This window comes from Hippoglossus stenolepis, chromosome 17, assembly GCF_022539355.2.
Source record: "Hippoglossus stenolepis isolate QCI-W04-F060 chromosome 17, HSTE1.2, whole genome shotgun sequence".
Taxonomy (NCBI): domain Eukaryota; kingdom Metazoa; phylum Chordata; class Actinopteri; order Pleuronectiformes; family Pleuronectidae; genus Hippoglossus; species Hippoglossus stenolepis.
In genome coordinates this window covers 22,042,024-22,067,403 of record NC_061499.1, presented here as the reverse complement: position 1 = coordinate 22,067,403, position 25,380 = coordinate 22,042,024, and the positions used below count along the sequence as shown (strand labels likewise).

The window sequence follows — 25,380 nt, the reverse complement described above, 5'->3', positions numbered from 1 at the left end:
TGCATGAAGCCATAAAGGGATCAAATCAAATTCAAAAGATACGTAATCAAATTAAAAGATCAGTCCTAAAACATAGACGATGCCCTCTTGCACTGGAAGCAGTGTCCATCCCACTCTTGATGTAGTGGTTAGGCACCAAAATATGACTTGATGCACACATTTTCTTCTTCATGTTTGGAGAGGATGAATGAAGTGTGATACCAAGAGAATAATCTGTGAAGATTAGGTTTTTAATCTACACTGAATTCGAGTTGTTGTCCTGCACATACTGCTCACATGGCGGAGAAGCATAATAAATGATGTGTGAACAAAGTAAAACTCAGTCCAGGTGAATGGAAAATTTCAGCAAAAATATAATCCAGATTTAGAAAAGATTAATCAGATACAAATTCAGATACAATACAGAGATGAACACACATCCTCGTCACCTCACACACATCTTCTCCACCACACACACATGTTCTCCACCATCACACACATGTTCTCCACCACCACACACATGTTCTCCACCACCACACACATGTTCTCCACCACCACACACATGTTCTCCACCACCACACACATCTTCTCCACCACCACACACACATGTTCTCCACCACCACACACATGTTCTCCACCACCACACACATGTTCTCCACCACCACACACATCTTCTCCCACCACATGCCACCACACACATGTTCTCCACCACCACACATCTTCTCCACCACACACATCTTCTCCACCACACACATGTTCTCCACCACCACACACATGTTCTCCACCACCACACACATCTTCTCCACCACACACATGTTCTCCACCACCACACACCTCCACCTTCAACACATGTTCTCCACCACCACACACATCCTCTCCACCACACACACATGTTCTCCACCACCACACACATGTTCTCCACCACCACACACACATGTTCTCCCCCACACACACATGTTCTCCACCACCACACACACATGTTCTCCCCACCACACACATCTCTCCACCCACCACAGTTCCCCACCACCACATCTTCTCCACACAAGTTCTCCCACACACACATGTCTCCCACACACATATTCTCCACCACCACACACACATGTTCTCCACCACCACACACATCCTCTCCACCTTCACACACATCCTCTCCACCTTCACACACATCCTCTCCACCTTCACACACATCCTCTCCACCTTCACACACATCCTCTCCACCTTGACACACATCCTCTTCACCACCACACACATCCTCACCTCTGTATACAGCTTCACCACCTGTATACACAGGTTCTCCACCCCAACAGTCATAGCTTCATAGCTTCCTTGACTGGGACATTAGCCAACCTGCAGTTCGGTGAGTGCGTGTGTGTGTCCTTGTAGGGGCATGTGAGAACAACACAGAGACAGAGGGAGGAGTGGAATGTCTGAGAGAGGGAATATAAATGGTAATGCTCTGTATTTAAATAACACTTTTCTAGTCTTAGTGACCTCTCCAAGCGCTTTACAGTGCAAGCCACATTCACCCATTCACAGAGCGCTACCTATCCGACACAGTCCACACATCCGTCAAGGGCAATTTGGTGTTCAGTATCTTGCTCAAGGACACTTCAGATTGCAAACTGGAGGAGCTGGTTATCGAACTCCAACCATCTGATCAGAAGACAACCCACTCTACCGCTTGCGCAATAGCCACACCACAATGTGGAATTTTTTTGCACACTAAGCTAAAAAAAACTGCAAAACCAGCTTCATGAGGACAGCACTTCCTCCCTGCAACCACCCAGTCAGCTGTGTGGCTGTGTGTGAAAATCTCTGAATGATTTGACAGGCAAAAAAACAAGAGAAAAAGGAAGTAAGGAAAAGGAAGTAAGGAAAAGGGACATAACTCCTAAAACCATTAGGGTGAAAGAGGTGTTGGTTTGTTAAGCTAGGCAGGTTTCATGAAATCTTAAAAGTTTAAAAAATATTTCCCAGTTTGTAATAGTTGGCATGCACTGACCTACATGTGTGGAGTTATTGAGATGAGAAATGGTTTGTTAGTGACTGCTCAGTGCTGCTCTTTGTACTTTCTAGATTCTTCTTGTTCTGGGTTTGTACCCTCATGGTTGAATTCACTTATTGTAAGTCGCTTGTAAAAAAGCGTCAGCTAAATGAAATGTAATGCTCTGTTTTCAGGGAAGTTGTGCTCCTTGAAGAAACACCTTTTAAAGGTCCCACTGACACTGCCTGAAATGACTGAGTGAATAAATCTCCCCTCATCAGCAGCATAAACATCACTATTTTATTTCCATGTTGTTTTGCAGGCAGCTCCTCCAGCTGTTGGGCTTGTCCTTGAGGCAGACTTGGGTAAACAGTCATGTAACTTCATGTTTAACAATGTTCCACAGAGTGCACGCCCCACCTACTGTCACGTTTTGTACCGTAGAGCACGTCTGTCCTCCCTCATGTTGTTTACGATCTCATTTCACAGGTCACATGACTGTCTTTGTGTTGTGTAACCTGCTGCAGAGGTGCCACTGTTTGTGTTGCTGCATGCCTGCAAAGATGCCAGAGACTTCAATGAGACAAATGCTTTAAGAGCCATGATAGCGGTGGCTGTGGCTCAGAGGGTACAGCGATCATCCTCTGACCAGAAGGTTGGCAGTTTGATCAGTCTTCCCCATACAGCATGCCGATGTGTCCTTGGCAAGATACTGAATTCTAAAAGGGCACAAGAATAACTCTCATGACTGAATGATACTGTATAACTCAGTGTTCCACAGAGTCCAACATCTGTAAAGATCCTTAAAACTAAGTGCATGTCTGAACTTGACAATCACAACTTACTAACACACAAGATATGCGCCTTGTGAGTAGAGTGCATGAAGAAATCACCAGGAAGAAAACATGAATGCTTTCAGTGCTGGGGGTAGTGGTGCACTAAGCCTCGTGTGGCTTAAGTGAGTATTACAACAACAAAACTGAAAGAACAGAAAAGAATCAGCTGGCTTCTCAAGTGTTGATGACCTTAACGTGTTGTTAGGAATAGTCCATTAGTCTTCTCTAAAAATTAAAGTTCAATTAAATGAGACATAGTTACAGGAAAAATCGGACATTCCTTCCTCCTCTCGGTGTGTGTTCAGTGAGTCTCCAAAGAGGAAGCACTCTCGGCTGGGCGCTGTCTTAATCACTGGTCACATGATGCGTTGTGGACAGAATTACACAAACACAAATATTTCAAGAGAAATGACTGTATAACTGCGTGTGACACAAACGACTCTGCATGATTACCAGTTGTCACTTTAGGTCCAATAAATAGGAGACCAATTTTGCGATGATTTTTTTAAATGAAGAAAAGAAAAGAAGAATCAACAAGGTCTGTAAAAAAAAATAAAAAAGCAAGGAGAACACTGGGAAAATACAGTTAAAAAGAGCAGGAAGGAACCCAGGGCCCAACTGCACCAGCGTAAGGTCATGTAATCTCTCTGAGGATTTCATCCCGGTACCGAACAGCAGTCAGGAAACCATTTGCTATGACATGGAGGTCTGTGCGACCCTCCAAATATATGCCTCCCCAGACCATCACTAACCCAGCACCAAACCGGTCATGCTGGATGATGTTACAAGCAGCATATCGTTCACCACAGAATCTCCAGGCTCTTTCACGTCTGTCACATGTGCACAATGTGAACCTGCTCTCATCTGTGAAGAGAACTGAGCGCCAGTGACGGACCTGCCAAATCTGGTGTTCTCTGGAGAACTCCAATTGAGCTACACAGTGCTGGACTGTGAGCAAAGGTCCCACTAGAGGATGTCGGGCCCCCATGCTTCAGATGTTGTACTTGGGATCTCCTGGAGCCACTCTCCCAGTTTGGGTGTCACAGCCCCTAATGCTCCTACTACCACAGGGATCACATAGCATTTCACCTTCCACATCTGTTCTAGCTGTTCTTTCAGTCCAGTTCAAGCTGCCAGAAATTCAGGTGTCATTTTTGTACTAAAACGAGTATTTTTAATAATTGGAAATCACACAATTTTACTGACTATCAACATTATATTACTTATTACTGATGGGGGAAAAGGTAGAGCAGAGCGTTTACTAATTGAAGGGTGTGATGGAAATCTGAAAATACAAGAGGCTGGAACACCAAATTTGTCGTTGTGTATTTTAATAGGGGCTTTCTGCAGAAAGGATCAACACAGAGAGTCACAGGGATCTCAGAGTGAAGATGGAGAACAGTCAAATGCAAGGATATTATATAGGAGAACTAAGGCTGTTTGTCTGAGCCAGTTCAGACTGGTTCTGTAGGAGCAGTTTGAGACAGGAATCAAAACACAGAAAACTGATTTACATATGTTTCCTTTGGAGATAAAGCAGACATAAATTCAGTTCTTTGGAGAGTACATAAGTTATAAAAAGGTCATAAAGGTTTCAGGTCATAAAAGTTCAGATCATAAACAGTTCAGGTCATAAAAGTATTAAGACAGGTTATATATGTATTAGATTTAGGTCTGCAAAAACTTACTTTTCAACTACAAAAATAGGTTTCAACCACACTTAGTTATTAGTTACCCACTACAAGAGTCGGTGGTTTCGTTTCTATCTCATTTACTCATCAGATCCCCAAATTGTGTCGGCAGTGTGTAAAAGATATTTTACTGATACTATAAAGTGCACTTTGAGTGATCAATAAGACTAGAAAAGTGCTATATAAGTGCAGTCCAGTTACCATATATTAATAATTCTGGAGAGAATGTTAAAATTTAGCAGACAGTTATCCAAAAGCAACCATGAAACAATGGAAAGAATTATACGTTTGCTGTGACCAAACTTTTATTCGAAGGGACTCTATTCATTTAACAGTGTCCATGTTGATGGAAGGACTGATTACAGCCTCTACCGGCTCTATTATTGTATTGGCTGTGTACAGACTCTTCTGCTGACATTAACTGCATGTGTTGTGCACCACTTTGCAGGTCAGACACCTGCTCCACTGAAGCTGGAGCTTCACAGTTGCCAGGATTGCGACTGTGGGCAGGACCTCCTCTTTACTTCTGCCTACCCCATGGTGATGCTGGGCACTGTGCCTGGCCTGGCTGGATGGGTGCAGATAGGGAGCGCATATTAGTAGCGGGGAGGGCCACCACTGGCGAGTGGAGAGGCAGGGGTTTGACCTGCCTCTCCACCCTCCTCTTGTGCCGTTGCAAAAGGGTGATGTGGCTGTCCCATTAGTCAGAAGGCTGATTTGTAATATTTTTCAAAATGTTTCCTTGTGTACAATAAGATTCCATCTTGACACTGCGCCAGTCCCAGTCCTCTTGGGTTTTAGGAGGATGATCACAGAGCCTGGCAAATATGTTCTCATTAAGGTGGTAGCAATCTGGCCACAGGGTAAGCGGGACAATGGTGGGAAGTACATGCCTCCTCACACCCCTGGCCCTTGGAGGGAACTCCATTCTTAGGAAACTTGAACTTCCCTGTGACCAGCCTACTCTGGTGTCTGGCACCGAATACCAGTCTCTGCTCATCATAGTCCAGTTGGTTCTGCCACAGAGCCACAATGCTCCTCACCTAAGCAAAGAGAGAACACAGAAGTGCATCAGTCAAAAACATGAGCGGGAGTGAACACGTATGACAGGGCACAGAGGGAGATTAGCATGACAATATATGTCCCTGACCTGCTGGATGGTGAGGGCCAGAGAGAGAAGGTTCCTTAGCTCTGCCAAGCTGTCAACTCTGTCCCAGTCATCAAGGAGCTTTGACACAGTATGATCAGGTGTTTGTCTGCATTGAAGCCCTTGACCTTTACTTCCTTGTCCTTATCCACAGTCTCCAGCATGTCATCTGTCTCCTCTGAGACAGGATTCGGCATTTCAATAATCATGTCCTGTCTCAAGAAGATGCAGAGAAACTAGTCCACCCCTTTGTTACATCCAGACTTGATTATTGTAATTCCTTATTATCAGGCTCCAGCAGTAAGTCGTTAAAGACTCTGCAGCTTGTCCAAAATGCTGCAGCACGTGTCCTGACAAGAACCAGGAAAAGAGAACACATTTCTCCTGTATTAGCTTCACTACACTGGCTTCCGGTTAAATCTAGAATAGAATTAAAAATTATCCTCCTCACCTTCAAGGCCCTTAATAATATGGCACCATTATATCTTAAATAGCTCATAGTACCATATCACCCCACTAGAGCACTGCGCTCCCAGAATTCAGGTTTACTTGTCGTGCTATCTGATCGTGATAGTAACGGCGGATCCTGTATCATGTTGGCATCTGATTGTGGATAGTGGTGGTGGATTGTGGAGGCATCCGATCTTGATGGTGGATCCTGATCGTGGTGGCTGCTGACCATGGACTATGATTACAACAAGACTGCTTGATATACAATATTTCTCCTCAGATACCATTACTGACAATAATCCATCAATTCATTGACCTTCCATTATGCTACAAAGTGTTTATTCTAATCAAGGCTGCAAATACCCTTATCATGTTCTCCTTTACACGTGGCATCTATTGCACTTCTGTCCGTCCTGGGAGAGGGATCCCTCACATGTGGCTCTCTCTGAGGTTTCTACCTTCTTTTTACCCTGTTAAAAGGGTTTTTTAGTAGTTTTCCCTTACTCTTGTTGAGGGTTAAGGGCAGAGGATGTCACACCTTGTTAAAGCCCTATGAGACAAATTGTGATTTGTGAATATGGGCTATACAAATACAATTTGATTGACTGATTCACCTTCAGGTGCTATCCAGTCTGACTCAGCAGGTAGTCAAAACCATGCAGCTCTCCTATGAAAATGCCAATCACAAGTTAGCAGTTTAGTTATTAGTTGTATTCAAAGCATTCCATACAGTTTACTTTGGCAATGGCAATAGTAAAACTAGAGTCTTATTTGGCTTATTATATAGACATACCAGTGTATGTGGCAGGTGGCCTGAATGTCACCCAGCTAAGTATCTTCAGGCTGCTGGTGTTCACATAGAGGGCCACATCCCTGGAGAGACACTGGTTGTTACTCATCTCACTCAGGAACCAGAGAGAAGCTGTAGCTGCAGCAGTCTGACCAGGGTCCTAGGCTACAGGCTGCAGGCCAGCCCACTGCAGCTGCCTTGGGGCTGGTTTATGGTCATAAATGTCACTAGCTAAGTAGCTAGATACACACACAAGTTTTGCTGTCATTAGCAATAGCAGTTACAATATGTACAGTAAGCGACAGTAGCTGTATACTAGCGATTGCGAGCTTTGCAGACTTAAGTTAAGACGTCATATGACACTCGAACCATCTGATCAAATAAATGTATCATGCAAGAATAAAACTAAATAAATTTAAATATTGCTTATGTAAAAGATAATATTTAACCTCATGTTGATATTTTCTAGATCAAGTTCAGTACATGACACTAAGGTCTTTACTGTTTTAAATTAATGAAAAGATACCTGCTTTCCAAAATGGCCCAAATCTCCTTCAGGACAAGAGAAGACATTATACAAATCTTTCTGAGGGACTAAAAGAGGAAAGCTGAAGCTAAACTGATGTGCTGGCTTTTCAAAAGGTCAAAAGATCAACGTCAAGTGACCTCTCATTATTGTGAATGCGATATGTCAGGAATGCCCAAAGACAATTTCATTGTGTTCGCTCAGTGTTGTGTGTCTGAGAGTTGACCATTCCGCTCATGTCCAAGGCTGCTGGTGGATCCTCAGGGTTCCTGACACAACAGACCCTAAAAGGTTAATGAAGTCACACTTTGAAGCAAATGTTTCAACCTTTATTAAACATAGCTTGCAAGAGATAAATATTACAAAGTTATTTCCTCCAAAATTAGCTTATTTTTTCAATCAATGCATAATTGTCAATCAACTGGCAGTATTCAAACAGCATTATTTTCTTTTACTCTTTTGAAGACCGTTAAATATCAAGTATGTGCAAAAGGTCAGGATTGATGTAAGCAAAACGAAAAAGGACTTCAATTAATATCTGGTCAATTTCATCTTCTGTTTCTACTTCCCAGATGTTTATTTCAACACTGTCATCATTAGACAAAAAGAAACGCTTCTACTGGTAAATCCAAAAATTGATAAAACTGATTTTGCAATTAAATGTTCCCCTGCATTAGCTATAACAACGTATAGAATATAAAGCCAAACAGTAGAGGACCATACATGTTGTATGCTGGTGTTGGCAGGAAAAGTGATCACTGATTCAGGGTCTGTTCTTCTCAGCTCGAGCAGTAGCTGATCTTATAAAGTCAGTCCAGGTTTGATGTCAGAGCTTTGCATGGACACATACCTGAAACATTTAGTGGCAAAGTTCTGTATAAAAGTTACGCTTCTTTGTATTACCTCCAGAAATGCCTTCTTCTTAGTGAGGACAACATGAAAACTATGGTGAAAAGCTGGTATCCTCTCAAAAGCCAATTTACTGAACATTTATCACCAGGACCATTCAGGAAGTCATTGATATTTTGTATGCTCCAGTCATTTCATCAGGACTTTGGAATTCAATAATTGGTTTATCACAATCACAAGGCAATTTACATGTATGAGCATACAGATGATGTTTTCTACTTTCATTTGTCCAAGTTCTGAGATCATAGCACTGAAGGATTACAGGGATCAATGTCATTGTTGACCTGAGTCACTGTGAACCAATGATATTCCTATCTGCCAATGACATCATCGTCATGACAACTGTGCCCAGTGTGTTCTATGGATTCTTCAGAGCAGCAGGACACTGGACACCTAACTGTGACTTTCTAAATGTCATATTTCATTACAGTGAGCAGCACAAATGATTCAGCCTCCACTGTCCAGTTCAGCTGTTAGAAATGTCTCTGTGGTTCAAAGGAAGCCAAAGCCAAAGTGGTCAGCTGTTATGTCATATAGTAAAAAACACCAGTCTGCTTCTTTTAGTGAGAGGCCGGTATCAGAAAAGTGATGCAACAGCCCGATCCTGGATCAAACAATTACATAAGGGGGGGTCCATTGAATTCAACACACACAGTGAAGCATCAAAGTGCTTTTATCTAGAGCAGGTTCAGGAAACCATTCTAAAATAAACAAAGTAATGTTGAGGTGTGTAGTGTGATGGCAGACCCTTTTTGTCTGAACCAATGAGCACTTTCCTGCAAACTCTAACTAGTCCAAAACCGAAGCAATGCATCCAGGGAGATCGTTTCAACAAGCAGGGGAGGGGAAAAAAAGTATCCCAAACATTTTGCACATTAGTTACACAATAATACACAGTGATCACAAAACGAAATGACAAGCTTCACAATATTCATGGCTTTTTGTTTGCTTTTCTACACAATATACAACCATTTAATTTCTTTTTTCAGTACAAGGGAGGAAAAAAATGCTTATGTACAATAAGTCATTATTACTTCAAACCTAGCAAATATCGTGTCATTTATTTCATAGTCAATACATTTGTTTATTTTTTTTTTTTAAAACGGCAATATAAAGAAAAGAGAACTTATTTGAGACGCCAGAAAAGAATGACTTTTGAAATCTAAAAATTGACGTTTGAAAAGAATCTGCAGTTCAAATACAAAGGTGTGAGGATGCATCTGCAAAAGAGCAAGAGAGAGACAGGAGCTTTTTTTTTTTTTATCTTCGGCTTCAGCTTGGCAGCTAAAGGAGATGCATGTCAAAAACATAAAGTAAAAATTTGTCCCAGATGTTAAAAATTCATGAAAATATATCTCTACATCCAATTTCAACTCTTCCACCAGAGGGAAAACTGATTCCTGTTTTTTATATGATGAACAAAAATGAACTTCAGTTTGCATCTGTGAATCTAGCCCTAGGTAGTTTCATAGTCGTGGCCAAAGTCTTCTTTTCACTGGGCAGGAGAACACGATCAACCAGAACACACCTAACAGTCTGGCTGGAAGAGTTCACAGCAAACTAACCAACCAACTTACAGTTCAACCGACAACCTCCTTCAATGACTTTCCTGGACACAGTCAGATACGCCTGAAGAGACTGGCTTGGACACAAGGTAATGACATACTGTGGTACGGTCTTGGGTTTGTCCAAAATGGTCTCGGAACCTGTGCCTCCCTGACCTTTGACCATATGATGCGTTTTTCCCCATGAAGGCTCAAACTATCAAATACTCTGCTGCAGCACCAGCTACAAAAACAACTGCACACTTCATCCGATTTTTCTGTTAAAATGACAGCTTCCCTGCAACAAGGTTAATGTCATGATTTTGCTCACTATCTGAAGACCTGATACTAACTTCAGTATCATATTTTAGCTGAAGATAGGAGCCGTCAATGAAAGGCGACACAGAGCAATAAGTGGAACAGGAGTGAATACAGAGGTGGCCTGTGTTAGCTACTTTAGCTAACTAGCTGCTGGGCTAATTCAACAATGATATGAACACTACTGCTGCTAGCTTCTACTACTGTACATACACAAGACTTGCCAGGATACACACATACACATGCACGCACATTTGTCTTTTTATGGTTGTGAGGGCACTAATTGACTTAAGACATTCCTTTGTACCTTACCCTAACCTTACCCATCACAACTAAAAGCCTAATTCCAACCATTACCCTAACCTAAACATGATTCTAATCAGAACCTTTAAACCCTCCTAACGCTCGGTCCTCACAAGTCAAAATGCCCTCACATTGCTGCTTTTGGTCCTCACAACCATAGAAAGACATGCACATATACACACACACTCCTCCATATGAAGTGCATTACTTTCCCTTTCCATTTTATTTTTTGTTTGAAGCTAAAATGTTTACTTGCTTTGAGAAAGAGCCAGTTTAAGTTGAATATCATTTGTTTTGTAGGTACAGTATTTGCTCAACAACCGAAGAAGTGAACAGAATCCAATTCTGGTGTCTGATAAAATGTGAGTATGAGTTCAAAATGAAGTGACTGTAATGTAGCCAGTCGTATGATTAGAAAGCCAACAAGCAGATATTGTCCAAGTACTAAAGTCGACTGCACAGAAACCTGAGCTGGAATTCAACATGGCTACCAGAAAACCGCATTAGCCCACCTGTACTACTCTGTAACAGTGGCAGTCTCAGGTCAATGATGGATCTGTGTATGTTTCATCAGTATATGTGCACCAGCCTAAATGAAGTCTGACATTGACTGGATGTCATGCTAAAATAAGTCACTAAAAAGATTTAGTGGATAAAGGGTGAAAGTGTGAGACCTTTTCTTCACCTTCTGTTTGATAGCCCACTCAACGCTGTCAACTGGCTGGTTCTCCTGCCTCTAACCCCAAACTAACTTCATAGCCCCTCAGCTCTCCTGTAAGGAGTCACCATGTCAATGAGTAACATTGCACACTGACTGAAACACTGCTTGGAATGATTGATTTGCTACTGCAAACTTAAGAGATCAGCACTTCAGGGCCTTGTACTACAAAGCAGGCTCAACATACCCAGGATATCTTTGTTATCTGGCTCCACGAAGCTCAAAAATTTCTTTCTCACTCAGCAGTCACATGACGGTGGTTATCAACTCGGTAAGTCAACCCAGGGTTTCCTGAGCACCTTCACATATAAGGGGCAGTGTTTGCAGGACATGACCAATGACAAGTCTATTGGCAGCAGAGCGGCAAACACAGAGGAAGGAACAATATTAGACAAATATTAATTAGTTTAACACATTATCCAGGATTAAAAGAAACAGCTCCAGCTGCCAAATGCAGGAAGGACAGCAGACACAATATCACCAACTGTGTGAATGTGTAATTTAATGTGCTGATAACATCAATGTTCAGTCATTACAGCACAAGTAGATCTGGATATCATTTTCATGCTTGTATTTTTTAGCCTTATTCTCTTAACTGCTACCCCAGAGGTGTCAGGTGAAAATAAATATGAGAACATAAATTTAAGTGGTAAGTGGGCTTACTTTCAAATCTTATTGGTACAAGTTTTAGTGCTTCAGTCAGTCTCTGATGTAGGATGATGTCAGTGCACAAAAGCACAGTGAAATGTCTTTGACATTGCTTCAGCCAAGAGGAAAAACATTTATGAAAAAGACAGGAGAGGGCCCTTGTACACAGGAGAACACTCCTGCGGAAGTGCTGGTCCTCTGTAATAATGAGGATTTCTCATCAAAATAATATTCAGGTAAATTCAGAGGTTTATTCGTGTCTGAACACGCTGCCCCACTTAGAGACCCCTTTACTATAAGCCAACAAAGTTCCATTGCATCAAGAGAAATGATTGGTCAGAAGATGCTGCCTTATCTTCAGAGTAAGTACGGTGTATAAGTTACAATGCTGATATATGTCAGAAATAATGATCCAGCTTTGTATTGTTGAAAAACAAGGCTTAAACCTGAAGCAATCTTGCTAACCACGAATCCTGCTCCGTAGTACAGACGTCTGAGGTAACCAGTGATGGGTTGTTTCTTTTTACATCAGAGTTCAGCCAATATGGAGACTGACAGCCACTACCAGGAACTGCAAATGTAGACTTGACTGGGACATATGCTTTTGTTAAGCTAGTGCAGCAGAACCCTCAAAAGAAGATCAAGATGTATTACTGTGTGAACTCCACGGGTCTGAACTGTCTGGGTCTCAAGGCTCACTAAGTGACACAGTCCATGACTGAGGAAACTCATGGGACATTGTTGCCTCCAAATGAAATATTTACACAACTGAACAGATTCAACAGTTCAGTGAATTAAATGTGCAAAGCAAGACAAATATCATTGTAGGATTCTCTGTAGCAGTGAAAAGCTAAGAGCCTGCATGTCATAGGCATCACTTGAGTGGCCAACATCTGAGAAGAAAAATCCACACTAGTCTTAATCACCAGATGTAAAGATGATACTGGTTTGTGTTCCTGCAGCAGTGTGTGTCGGTAAGTCACTGAGTGAATGTCTGTGCTAAATATGTTTGGGCAATTATGGCTCCATTTGTGAGCTCAGCACTCTGTTGATCCATGATCTGGTCAAACAGCTGGAAAACAAGAGCAAACAGATGAACTCTAAAAAAGACCTTTGAACATGCAACAGCTGCTGAAAAACGGGTACAAATGTGTTTTTTACATTTGGCTTGCATTAAGAGCATCATTTAACCGTATCATTGGTAACATTCAGAGTGCTGGGGACACTAAAAAGCCTGGAGCAAACAACAGGTTCCACTGTAGTCACATTGAGTATAGGAAAAAGTAGGGAGTGGGATTTATTGAGCCATTCTAACCTCACACGTGTAAAGTTTGAACTCCCCACAGGAGAGACATTTTCTCATCCTAACTTTTATGTGAATGTCTCATCGCTCTCCCATGAGTTCTGGGTTTCACACGGCAAATCTGTCAAGGTTCTGAGTCCTGTATCTTGATTCAGGACCTGGTTTCGGTCTGTGAGTCAGTGTTGCAATATCAAACTGGATCGAAGCAGATCCCCCATCAGTTGAGGATTTGGTCCAAAGTCATGTAGTTCAAACTGAAGAATTAAGAGGTGGGATTGCTTTAAAGTTTCAGTTACTGCTGGGTTTATCAGACAGTGAGTCAGTGGGACTGATGCTGGTATATGTACTCAGGTACTCATGTACTCTGATGTACTCCAGCCAGCAGCAGCTTATATGTACAGCGTACACAGTCTGGCTCTAACCGAGCACACCGTGAAAGTGGAAACTGAAACATTTAGCATTGTAAATTAGAATTGAACTTTTCATCAGCCATTAAAACGCTACTTGGTGACATGCCCCCTTACTCTGGTCGGCCATCAGCCAGCTTCCAGAACTTAGCCACTCTCAACTGTGACATTCTGTTCCTTTTTTCTTTAAAAAAAGTTTTTCCAATTGGAAATAAGCAAAGTGCTCCTCTGGAGTGAGGGAACTTGTGTGCAGAGCATGCACACAATGATTGATCCATGTCTCTCCCATAAAAGATATAATCCTCAACCTTTTTTTTTTTTTAATCTGAAGCTAGGTATCTATACATAATCCATACAGATATTTCAATAGTTTCTGTTTTTAGCTATGTTGATTATTATCGTCTCCAGGGGCTAATACCTCTCAGGTTCGCCACCAATTCATTAAGAGACGCCGAAAAAAAAGAAACAAACAAAAATCCAGATAAACTAATCAAAATAAAGCACAGAAAGTTTGGGGGTGGGGGCAACAATCAGAAAATCTAAAAACCCAAATAGAAGAAGCAAAGGAACCCAGATTGTAGGTTTCTAGGTACAGAATCTGAGGATTGGACACACAAATTGTAATTCCACCTTCAGATTTGAGTTTGTTTCACTTTCTCAAAGAACATGTGATGCAAAGAGGAGTTGCTGGGTACAAAAGCTTCAGTCTGTGCACAGGATGAACAATGGTTGTGAGGGGGGCATGGTAGAGGTCAGTGGGAGGTAGTGAGATGGGATGGAACCAGGAGGGACAGTCAACTTGCTCCTCTCTGACAGACCATTGCCCCCTGTGAAGTGAATATTGGCTTAACTTGTAGACAACATCCTCCCGTCCCCTGTCAGCTCCCTCCTCATTAGAGTCTATATGGACTGCTGGTCCGCTGATGGTGTCTGGCAGTCCTGATAAATACAACTGCAGGAAATCCTGGTTACATCCATCTGGTAACTGTTCAAATTTGTAACAAGAAGCTGACATCTGAAGTGAAGAAACAGATGAAGATCTCTTGATGAGGAATGTGGGAGCCGAATACCAAAGGAAAATCTTCTCCAAATGCTTTTCACATAAGATTCTCTTTTGTACATATGTGCACCTCTGATGCTGCCCTGAACGCCAGGTTGGACTTGAACTGTGTGACAACCTTTGAATCAGACCCTTTTAACGTGATGATACAAGTGTAGATGCTCTGATTTGACTTTTCAGCCCCCCTCACATTTTTCATTTCTAGAACAGGCCCTTTCAAGAGCAGTCACTAACTTAATTTTGTCTGTTTTTGTTCCTATCAGTATTTTCAACTTAGCGAGCTTAAGTTGTTAAACTTTATGTTGCATAGCAACCAGAATGCACCCTGTTGATCTTCTGTTACTAGCAATAGTCACATCTAAGCATTATAATTAAAAGGAGAAAAGAAATCCTAAGTGACTGTGGCCTAAAGCGACCCTACAATGGTTCACCGTCACTCCCCAAAGTGAAGAAGAGACAGCAGAGAAACAAAAAATGGACCAAACACTTGGAAAGAAAAAAGCATAATGAGTAATAGTAACTGAAGCAAAAACGGTAGTTGCAGGTATAATAATAATAATAATAATAGTGCTACCAACAGCGATAATAATGGGAATTATAATTGTTAAACAACGCTGACGAAGAAGATTTTTACTATCATAAGAACATTGGAGATGCACTGACAGTTTAGTGTCTTTGTCCGACTTGGTGGGTTTTCATGGGTTGGTTTAAGGTAGGCACACGGACAGGCACTGCATGCGGTGGGGTTGGGGGATGTTGGTTGATCTGGGAGTGCTTCAGTATGGGGGTAGAGGGGCAGGATGGGTGTGACATCAGAGGGGCAGGAGGGCTGGTCTGGGCTCATTTCTGTCCGGTGATGGACTGCGATATGGATCGAGGTGGGATCATGTCCAACAGGTACTCTCTCTGCCGGTCTGCTAAGCTGGAGCTCTTATGCGCTCCAACTGCCGCTGGGTTCAGATAGGCAATATTTAACCCTGTGGGGAGATGACACACATATTAAGAGACAGCTGTGACGACTATCAACTGCTTACTTCAGCTTTAGTGGTAAGGGTTTTATTTCCATCCACCCACATTTTCTATAAAATTGGTTTTATATTGAACTCCAGATATTTATGACTCTTATGGAATACATTGCCAGATGATTTTTTTTCTTATGTTATGTTCATTACTAAATATTTTCCTTATGTATGCTTCTCCAATATTCCCTGTAATGTTTGTTTTCTATTATATTGTACAATTTTAATATCCTCATGATGTTGATAAAAGTTCTAGCAATATACTCAGACATCAAACAGGCAATCAGAATTTAGCTTCTTACATTGGTTGATTCGGTGGCTCAAATTGTAATGCTGGGTCAAGGTTTGTGCAGGCAAAGTTGAGTGCGTACAGAGGGGGGAGTGTAAGAGGGAGAAAGACTATGTGAGGTTGTGTGTAGCTGTCTGACAGCACACACAACCAGGGTTTGTGTGAGTGCACATGAGTAAAACTGTCTTTTCTATTGTTTATTATTGAAAAGTAATATGGATAATGGTTAACATGCAAATGCATTTTTTGATTATAGAAAATTTCTGTTTTGCTTCCATATAATTCATGTCCAAATTATAATTTATATGCTAGCAAAATATATTTTTCATTCCATATGGAGCATTCTGCTGTACATGTTATCAGTCTATGTGAAAATAGGTTCACCTGAGTGTCTTATCTTAGCATATCTTAGTATTCCTGAGTGTAAACCATCAGCTGATATTGACACATGCTGATGATGTTTCAGTTTATTGTGTTAGCATGATAACAACACTAAACACATGTGCATGTAAACATCATTAGTTCTGTAGGTCATAAACCAATGTGTAGGTGTTTTATTTTTATAAAACCAAACCCTAAAGGTCCTGACTTACCAGGTTTCACTTCATATTGTAATGAATATTAGTTTTTGAGATTAGAAGATTGATCAGGATCAGGACAACAACTCTTGACTGGGACATCCTTGGTGAGCATTAGATAAATGTGTACAGTAGATACCTGGGATGTTGTAGATCTGGCGACGGCTGTCATGCTGCAGTCTATTGCTGCTACTGCTGCTGCTTCCACCGCTTCCACAGTGCTTGGCACTAGTCATTCCCATGAGGCTGCTGGCCACTGACAGCTGGGAGGCCTGAGCGAAGTTTGATAGAACACCTCGCGCCGAGTTGGACAGACCTCTCTGCATTGAGGCCTGAGGCTGGGGAGCCTGAGGGAAGTACAGCCATGCCATAAACTTTACCAGCACTAATTACACAATTACATTACAGTGGCATATTACTCAGTTCATTATCATGCAAGAGAGAGATTTTTTGGATTCAGTTAAAAAACATACTTGGGCAGGAAACATGTGTACCTGGCGAAGGGCATGATGTCGGATCATGGTGTCAGTCTTAGAGGCGTTGGGGCCTGTAGGAACTGAGCTGGGAGAGAGGGCTGCCTGCTGTTGCAGCCTCTGTTCAATCTCCTGCGTACACACACACACACAAACACACTTAGGACTTTCAAATGGATCATTACATTCATGATATGCATTAATTCATCTATTCTCTGTGGCCATTTGTGTTTTGAAAGCAACTTACTGTGGCTTGGAAATGCCTTCACCTTTTTCACTTGTCGCACAGTACATTGCAGATTTTGTTTAAATGGCCAAAACAGCCATTTTTTTCAATCTACACTCAATAACCCACAGTGACAGTGAAAACTGTGCCTGGAAAAAAACATTCTAGAAATGTATTGAAGAAAATCAAACCATGAAATCTTTCTCATAGCATGTGGAGATTTGTCTACAACTTGTTTATAGAGTGCACTACCTCTGGCAAACTAAATTTATTGGATATTGTTTAGAGAAACACACATCTGTGTATATAAAGTCCCATAAGTCACACTGCATGTCAGGACAAAAACCAAGTGTCCAAAAGAGAGAGTCCAAGAGAACTGTTTACACACATCACAGTGGTCTGTGCTCTGAATACATGTGTTCTTTCAGAATTAATTGTTAATACATATCCCATAATATTTTCTGAATGCACTGTATCCTCAAAGGCACTCATGTGCGGTTTATAATAAAACTCAGATTGAGACTTGACTGTAGGGCTGGCTAGTAAAATGATAATGTCTTCAATATAATGTGGTATAATATGAGAAAGAGAATACGGCCGGCGTGATGGAGAGGCACAGTGGTGCTGACCTGCTCCTGCTGCAGGGCCTTCACGAACGCGTTCTTCAGCCTGTTGGTGTGCTCCGCCTTCAGAGCTTTCTTCTGATTGGACGTCATGCACTGCTCACAGAGGATTCGCCCACTCTTCTCTTGCTTCCAGTGAGGGGTGAAGTCAGTTCTGCACTGAGCACAGAAGAAGGGCTCCATGCGGGCCAGTGTCCCTCTGAGTTTACCTACAGAGAAGATTCAGCCATCAGAAGTGCTTACAGCCACAGTGACAATGTGAAGCCCCACACACATGAGCTGCTTTCAGACATGCAATGAACTCTGCATATCCTCCATATTTTCTCCAAAGGAGTAGCATGTGTGAATGCAAAAGAGAGAGAGAGGGTCTGGATTATCTGCGGACCTTCTCCGCCTGGCCCCTTAGTATAAAGTCCACAGAAAGTCAGTATAATGTGACGTGAGAACACAGAAGGAGATCCCTCACGAGTGAGTGGGGGGGATTGATGATGCTTCTAACACGCGAAAAATAAAAAAAATATATATACAAAAAGAAATCAAATATTTCCCAGTGAAAAGGCGGTGACACACACAAAGAAGACACAGACGAAAATGTCCAGAGACACACTGGTGATAAGAGCCAACAACGGTGTTTGTGTGTTGTCAAGAAAATCACGTGATCTCTGCTGCGAAATTAATATGTCAACTCCTGCCTCTGTCTGCTCCATTCTGCACCACCAGAATGGAGGATTTGTGGCTGTTCTGAACATGTCTGTGCAGAGAACCTACCGCTGTGTCGGGCATGTGTAAAAGGCAAACTGCGGTTTAAGTCTCCGGACTATACCCGCAGGTCATATGTTGTATGATGTAAGCGTACAGGGGTCACTTTTTCACAACAGTGTTTTCCAACAATGACAGGCACATTCTCTTCCTTTCTTCTACCAAACTATGAAAGGTAAGGGTCTGACATTTACCCTTGAATAGAAGGTTAAGACCTCAAACACCACCGAACCTACTACAGCTGATTCTTTTTCAGAAACACTCTTTACTTTTGGAAACAGCAGCAAGACTGATTTGTACAAATTAACAAAAATCTTCAGTAATCTTAGTATTCTTAGTAGTTTTAGTTTCATATTTAGAAAAATTTGGAAACCATTGATAAGAAAAGATTTGTTGAAGGGTTGGTAAGATAGTTCTGAAGCACTTTTTATCTGAATTGTTGAAATCCTCTTCATGTCCCTATAGTTATCAATAAATAGAAATGTCTGCAAAAAAAAAGTAACATGTCTGTGGCCGTCGCAGTGACGCAGAGATGATGGCCAGAAGTTTTCAATCAATTATCAATCGAATTATATTTGTATAGCCCATATTCACAAATAACAATTTGTCTCATAGGGTTTAACATGGTGCGACATCCTCTGCCCTTCAGATCATTGACCAAAAATTCCCAATTTTCTGCAGGTGATTGAGTTCATGCTTTAATTTCCTGGCTCATGACCCCGCTAGTCAACATCCAGACAAGACAGGAGCGCTCATACTAGTGCTGTGTCTTTCGCAAATGTTTTTTTCAAAAGAACAAATAATTTTGGACATTTTAAGGATACACTCACTGAAGGGAGCCCGGTAGTAGTTTGCCTGATGGAGTCCTGCAATATTAAAAAGTGTCTCAGAACTGTGACTTATCAAATTAAATTGTCCGTTCTCAATTTGCTAGTTAACGAGCTTTAGTGTCTCTGGTGAGCGACTGAAACTGTCTGATCTGGTGATTCTGTCTTTTGCACTTGTCTTTTCAGTGTACTCACCCTAGTGATTCAAAACAAAGAAAAGATCTGTGATGTCCATAACCTACTCATATGTCATGTGCACTTGTGCCATGGTAGAACACACAGTTGTTGTGAACATCAGGTGGATGTGCCTTGACTCAGCGAGTGGCTACTCTACATGCCAGAGAAGGCATGTCAAATTATTTTAGCATAATGTGAATCCTATAATGTTATATTTACAGCAATATTTTTAAACTCTTTCTTTATGTCAGTGACAGTCCGACCCACAGGTGACTGCACTGCTTTATCAGTCTCTTAATTGCACTGCTGATGCTGAAACTAAAATGACATACTTTTCTGTCTGGATCTCTAAACTTGGAGGGTTCTTCTTTTCCTCATATGTCATTTTCATGAATAAACACTTCTGACCTCAATAAGACATAATAGCTTTATATGGAATTATTGGGGCGTTAATCATGCTAATTTGCTATCCTGGTGCATGTTCGCACAAGTATGCACAGGTGACTTTAATCATGTTTACTCAGGTCATTTACACACTTCTCTGAGTTTAGAAGGGTTTTCTGAATATGACATGTCATGTTCGTACAAACTAACCCTGTGAAGAAATGTAAGAGAAAACAAAAAGGTTCTTGTCAAGTAGTCAATCTACTGTTTGACCTCACAGTTTATGTTATGCTTCTGAGTGTCAGCTGCTCACCCTGACTGTCAAGCACACTCTGCACCACCTCCTCCAGGCCCACCATGTAGATGAACTCGCTGTTGGCGGCAGAGGGTAGGAAGTGGAGAAGTGGGGCAGGGGGTTTGGGTGGTGGGATCTCCAACAGGGTTTTCTCCAGCTGCTTCCTGAGGGCCAGTTTGGCTGCTGCCTGGCTGCTGGCCTGGTCGGCCATGGAGCTCACCCCTCCGCTGGCTGAACCGGACATGGTTGATGGGCTAACAGCCGAAGCTCCGCCCAGGCCACCCGCCACCCCGCCGGCCGCTGCTGCTGCTTGCATGTGGGCCAGGTTCATGTACATGGCACTGGAGCCTGAGCGCTGAGAAGCTGCCACTTGCTGGCTTGCCTGAAGAGGGACACACATTCTGCAGTGTTCAGCAAAACCATCATCATATCATTATTTAAAGTCAGATTTCTAAGTTTTGAATGTTATCACAAGCTGCCACACAGTTTAACAAAGTCAGAAAAATGTCATTACAATTTCAAAAGACCAGAGTACTTCAGTTCACATCTGACATTAGAATGTGTCTCCACATGTGTCTCCAGTGTTTCATAACAAATACAAATAACAAAGCACCACATGACACCAAATAAAATGTGCAACATTAACATAGTAGAAGGAAGGCTTTAGCTTCCTAAATATTCCAGAATATCTTTATAATGCTGAAGACGGCAAATTAAGTAGCAGTTTTTTCCAACGTTCAGTTCCCCCTGACAGCTAAGTAGACTAACTTACTCAAGGCTAGAGTACATTGATTCAACCCCAGACAAATACAAATACATAAATAGTTATGTCACAGTCACACTGGAAAATCCAACAGCAGGAGGAAATAAACTGGTTAAAACATCAGTGTTTTCTCATCTAGTAAGAAACCAAAGAAAAAACATGTCTGTTTCACTCATTTCATTTCAGCTCAGTGTGAGAGCGGTTTGTAGTCAATCTAAGTCACGTTTATCTCTGTTCTGTGTGTAGTTGTGTGTAACGTAGACACACAGGGAGCAGAGGAGAGACAGGTCGACAACTTGTTACGTTAAGTGCAGTCATCGGGACAAAATATCAGCATATGTTAAATGCAAGCAATTTGGTGACAGTGGATGCTAACAGTTGCTAGCTATGGTCAGCGCAGTAGCCGCTCTCCTGCTGTTCCCCTCCCCAGTCCACCCACCCCTCTAAGGCACACCTCTGACAACTGAAAGAAATCTGTAGCTCTGACACTGCTTGCTGTTCTTTCGGCAACACATGACAAATTCATGTTGCTTTCTGTGCCTTTGTCTTGAAGACTTGATAACTTTGGTTGATGCTGGAAAGTATGAACCAAATCACCACGGTAATTAAAGATTTTATCAGTATAACAAACTGTCTGGAATCTTACCACACTACACTGCAAAACCGTGTTTCATCTGTACTGTGGACACTCGGATACCTAAATCAGCATGGCTTTGAAAACCATGCCCTGTTCTGCAGTAGTACATTACAGTGTGTGACATTAGTAAGTGCAATGCAGGGCAGTGAGCCTGACTTGGTTTGAATCCATACCTGCTGGTAGCTGACAGCATTGGCCATGCTGCCAGAGATGGAACGTGACATCCCAGGCTTGGAGGGGATCCTCTGGCCTTGCAGTTGGGACGGGTTGGGGGCTATCACTCGCTGGGACATTAGCATTGGTGGCAGGTTGGCATTGGCTGCTGACCTGATGACAGTATGACCCTACAGAAAGGAACAAATCTGTCATCATGCAGCAGTGCTTTGCATGTTATTTCATTCAGATTTAATGTGAATTTGTTGATGACAGGTTTTTTTATTGTGTGCACAAGATGCATCTTTCCTGACTCTGGGGGGTTCTATGTTAATCCCCTCTTTCCAAGCTGGTGTCCATCATCAGCAACAGATTGTTTTTGCAGTCCATCAATAACAAAGGAGTGATTAATCATTACCATTTTTTCTTTCTACAAAAGACCTAGGCTCTGTTCTTCACACACAGATTTAATGTTATCAGGCTAACAAGATCCTGTTAATTCTCATTTGGGTTATTTGGTTCTTAAAACGCAGATCCCCAATCCGTTGATTTGTTACTATATGATAGTTATTGTGACTAACATCAACAGCTGACTAACATCAACAGCTATTACTTTGAGTAGAACAGAGTTGACACATTCATAAGAACTTGTGATTAGCAGAATCCACAATATCCAATTGATGACATATGGAGGTCCAGCACTTCAGTTTCAATGTACCTCAGTAGAGTACATTCAAGGTCCAGTTTATCAGATTCACCAAGTTTAAACTAACACATTGTAAATCCTGCACTGAACGAGGCTCCAATGTGAGTTTGTAATGTGTTACACTCATAGATGATTGAAATATTTTAGTCTACCATCAGTAATAAAAACCAGGTGATCAAAAATATTAGAAATGTAGACAAACCCACTGATTATTGTTTAGAGAGACATGATACACAGTGGAGCCAGCAGAGGGCAGCAGCTGCTTGATGGCTACAAACCAGCCAAACATCATCAATGCTACAAAACAAGCTGATGAGACCAACCACACAAGATAGAGATGTGCTGCATATTTAATACCATCTCAACATGTAATGGAGGAGCTCAGCTACGTCATTATGAACAAAAGCCCCCATCAGGAGACAGTCGAACAATCAGAGCAGGACCTTCTACCAACCACTTATTCCCTCAACTAACCCAGGTCTAATGTTAGTCTACACCTGATTTTACCTTGATGCCACAGAGCACATCTGTCTCTCCCCCAAATAATCCTAAAAAGAAATCATTCATTTTCTGTTCGTCCAAATGGAATGCCAGGGTTGTTACAAAAAGTCAGGACCAAAACTCAGTCAAATACAAATTAAATACTCAAGAGACTGACAAAGAAAGTCATCTTCTATAACCATGTTTCAGAAATCCTTCATTGATGTAAAACCAAATTTCAATTCAATGAGGGGACCCACCAGAGGCCATTTTTGTTTTTAAGAGTGGTCCGGGCCTGACCAGCACACTCCCAGAAATGCTGATTTCAGTCCCTTTAAAATAAAAAGTAATGGAGCTCTACTTAAAGACAAAGTCTGATCATACAATATAAATCCAAAACAGCAAATTGTTAGGTGACTACACATAACAATATACACATTATTCTACTCAAGAGCTCTGTATTTCTGTTCTGTGTCATTGTCACATTGATATCCAGTTTACTCCTTATACTTTACCATCTTTGAAGAAGATAGTCATCACAAAAAATGTATGAATATGAACACACACAGACCTGTGCAGTACGGAGGTTCTGGGGCTCAGGGTTGTGCAGGCCCGGCCTCATGGGCAGCTTCCCCATGCCAGGAGAGCTGTGGATGGCAGGAGGCTGAACAGAGGACGCAGCGTTCTGGACCACCGGGACCTGCCAACATCACAACATTAACAGTGCAATAAAACAGACTTCTGAGACACTAACATGAGTGGTTGTGTTACAAGAGGTTTTACTTTAAATTCCATAGTATTTTTCAAGACATTTACAATTTGATCACAATAACAGCCAGTCTGAAACAATCAGAACAATTATTTTACTTGCTAGTGAGTAATTTATTATCATTTATATTTAATAACGATCACACCAGCTGCATTCAGACATACACTGAACTTCGGACATTTTCTTGTATAAACACAAATGTCTGAGTCAGTTGCTCTTGACATTTTCTGCAACTATTCCTACCAGCCCCCTAGGAGAATGTCAGGAAAATGTCTGCAAAATGAACACTAACACTGGGCATGTGGATTACACTTCAGACACTTGATGGATGCTAAACTAAAAAATAAACAAATGAAAGAATACAAATATCTCGAGACGAAAAAGAGGTGCCATGCACATAGAGGATGATGAAGATGTTAACTTGGAAAGATGAGATTCGAGAGCTTTTGGTGATAAGGGCTGACGCCAGTTTTGATGTGCTGTAGACTAAAGCGGGTGATGACAGCAGAATTAATACATCATGTCCTGCCTCCTGCATAGTCTACCCAGATTAAACCCATAGTCACCCCTCCACTCTGTGGGACGTTTTCGTGTGTGTTATGAACGTATCTGACACGGACTGCGTTCTTCATATGTGAAAGGCAAACTCAGGACAACCTGAGAACCCAGAGTTCATGTCTGAAAATGGCTGTGCACTCACTTGGCAGTTCAAAAGTCAGTCGAATCCAACAGTCCTGCACTAAATTGTCCTCTATGAAGTTTACAATGTTCCGTTTGAGTTGAGGTGTGGATTATTTTGAGGCTGCAGTTTGTGTTGCTGTAAAACTGCAGTGCATTATACAGAGGTGTTTCTGTTATTTAGCCTACCCTGACATGGGCTGGACAAAAACAACAACACCTCTCTGTATATGCAATACTGTTCAAGTAGTAATCTAAATGTTGAGATCCATTTTTTTTTCATATAGTATCAATATCAATGTGCAAACACGTCATACTAGCTTAACTTATGCCAGGACCAGTCCACACAATATTAAGTCTATACACATGGTCGATGTGTCAGAGTAGGAGTGACTCAAAGAGTCATTCATTCCTGCTGTGACTTCAATAAAATGCAGTGCACCCTGCAGGGCCTTGACCCATCAGAGGTTGCTGTGACTTGAGGTACCGACATCACGGTTACACTTGACAGCACCAACATCATCATTCCTCTATAACAACAGATGCGTACCCTGTTTTCCTACTGGTCAATGTCATGAAAAACATAAGAAGACAGAAGACAGATAAGTTTGTCTTTTTATCAGGATGTCATGAGACACACCACACAGGATGAAAGCTGCAACAATGACTCCACTCTCATAGGCCCATCCAGGCTCGTAGTCTGTGTATATTTCAAGTACACAGGAGAGTTTGCTTTTAAGGCCGTAAAGCTTGCCAGGTGTCCAGGTAATTTGAATACCAACGCAGGTCGTCCACACAATATCTTGGTGGTCTCACCTTCAGCTCATACTAGCTTTCTTTAAATTTGACCTATATACACAAATTGACCAAAAGACACTTTTATGAGAATTTAACTCATCTGTGAGCATACCTCGCTCAGAACAAGACCAGTTCA

At 41.7% G+C, this 25,380-nt stretch overlaps 1 protein-coding gene across 2 annotated transcripts in view; it reads right to left on the bottom strand.

Moving 5' to 3' along the window:
* Positions 1–7,715: 7,715 nt before the first annotated feature.
* The window catches only part of gatad2b (GATA zinc finger domain containing 2B), a 51,473-nt gene continuing 33,808 nt past the window's right edge, over positions 7,716–25,380 (bottom strand). The window contains exons 5-11 of one of the 2 annotated variants that reach the window (XM_035182173.2): positions 23,571–23,699; positions 21,834–22,004; positions 20,279–20,642; positions 17,825–18,027; positions 16,970–17,101; positions 16,636–16,843; positions 7,716–15,587 (exon numbers count right to left, since the gene is read on the bottom strand). In XM_035182173.2, coding sequence (XP_035038064.1) covers positions 15,451–15,587; positions 16,636–16,843; positions 16,970–17,101; positions 17,825–18,027; positions 20,279–20,642; positions 21,834–22,004; positions 23,571–23,699 — 1,344 coding nt within the window. In that variant the 3' untranslated portion in view covers positions 7,716–15,450. The remainder of the gene's footprint in view (positions 15,588–16,635; positions 16,844–16,969; positions 17,102–17,824; positions 18,028–20,278; positions 20,643–21,833; positions 22,005–23,570; positions 23,700–25,380) is intronic. The other variant, XM_035182174.2, reaches the window with a different exon arrangement.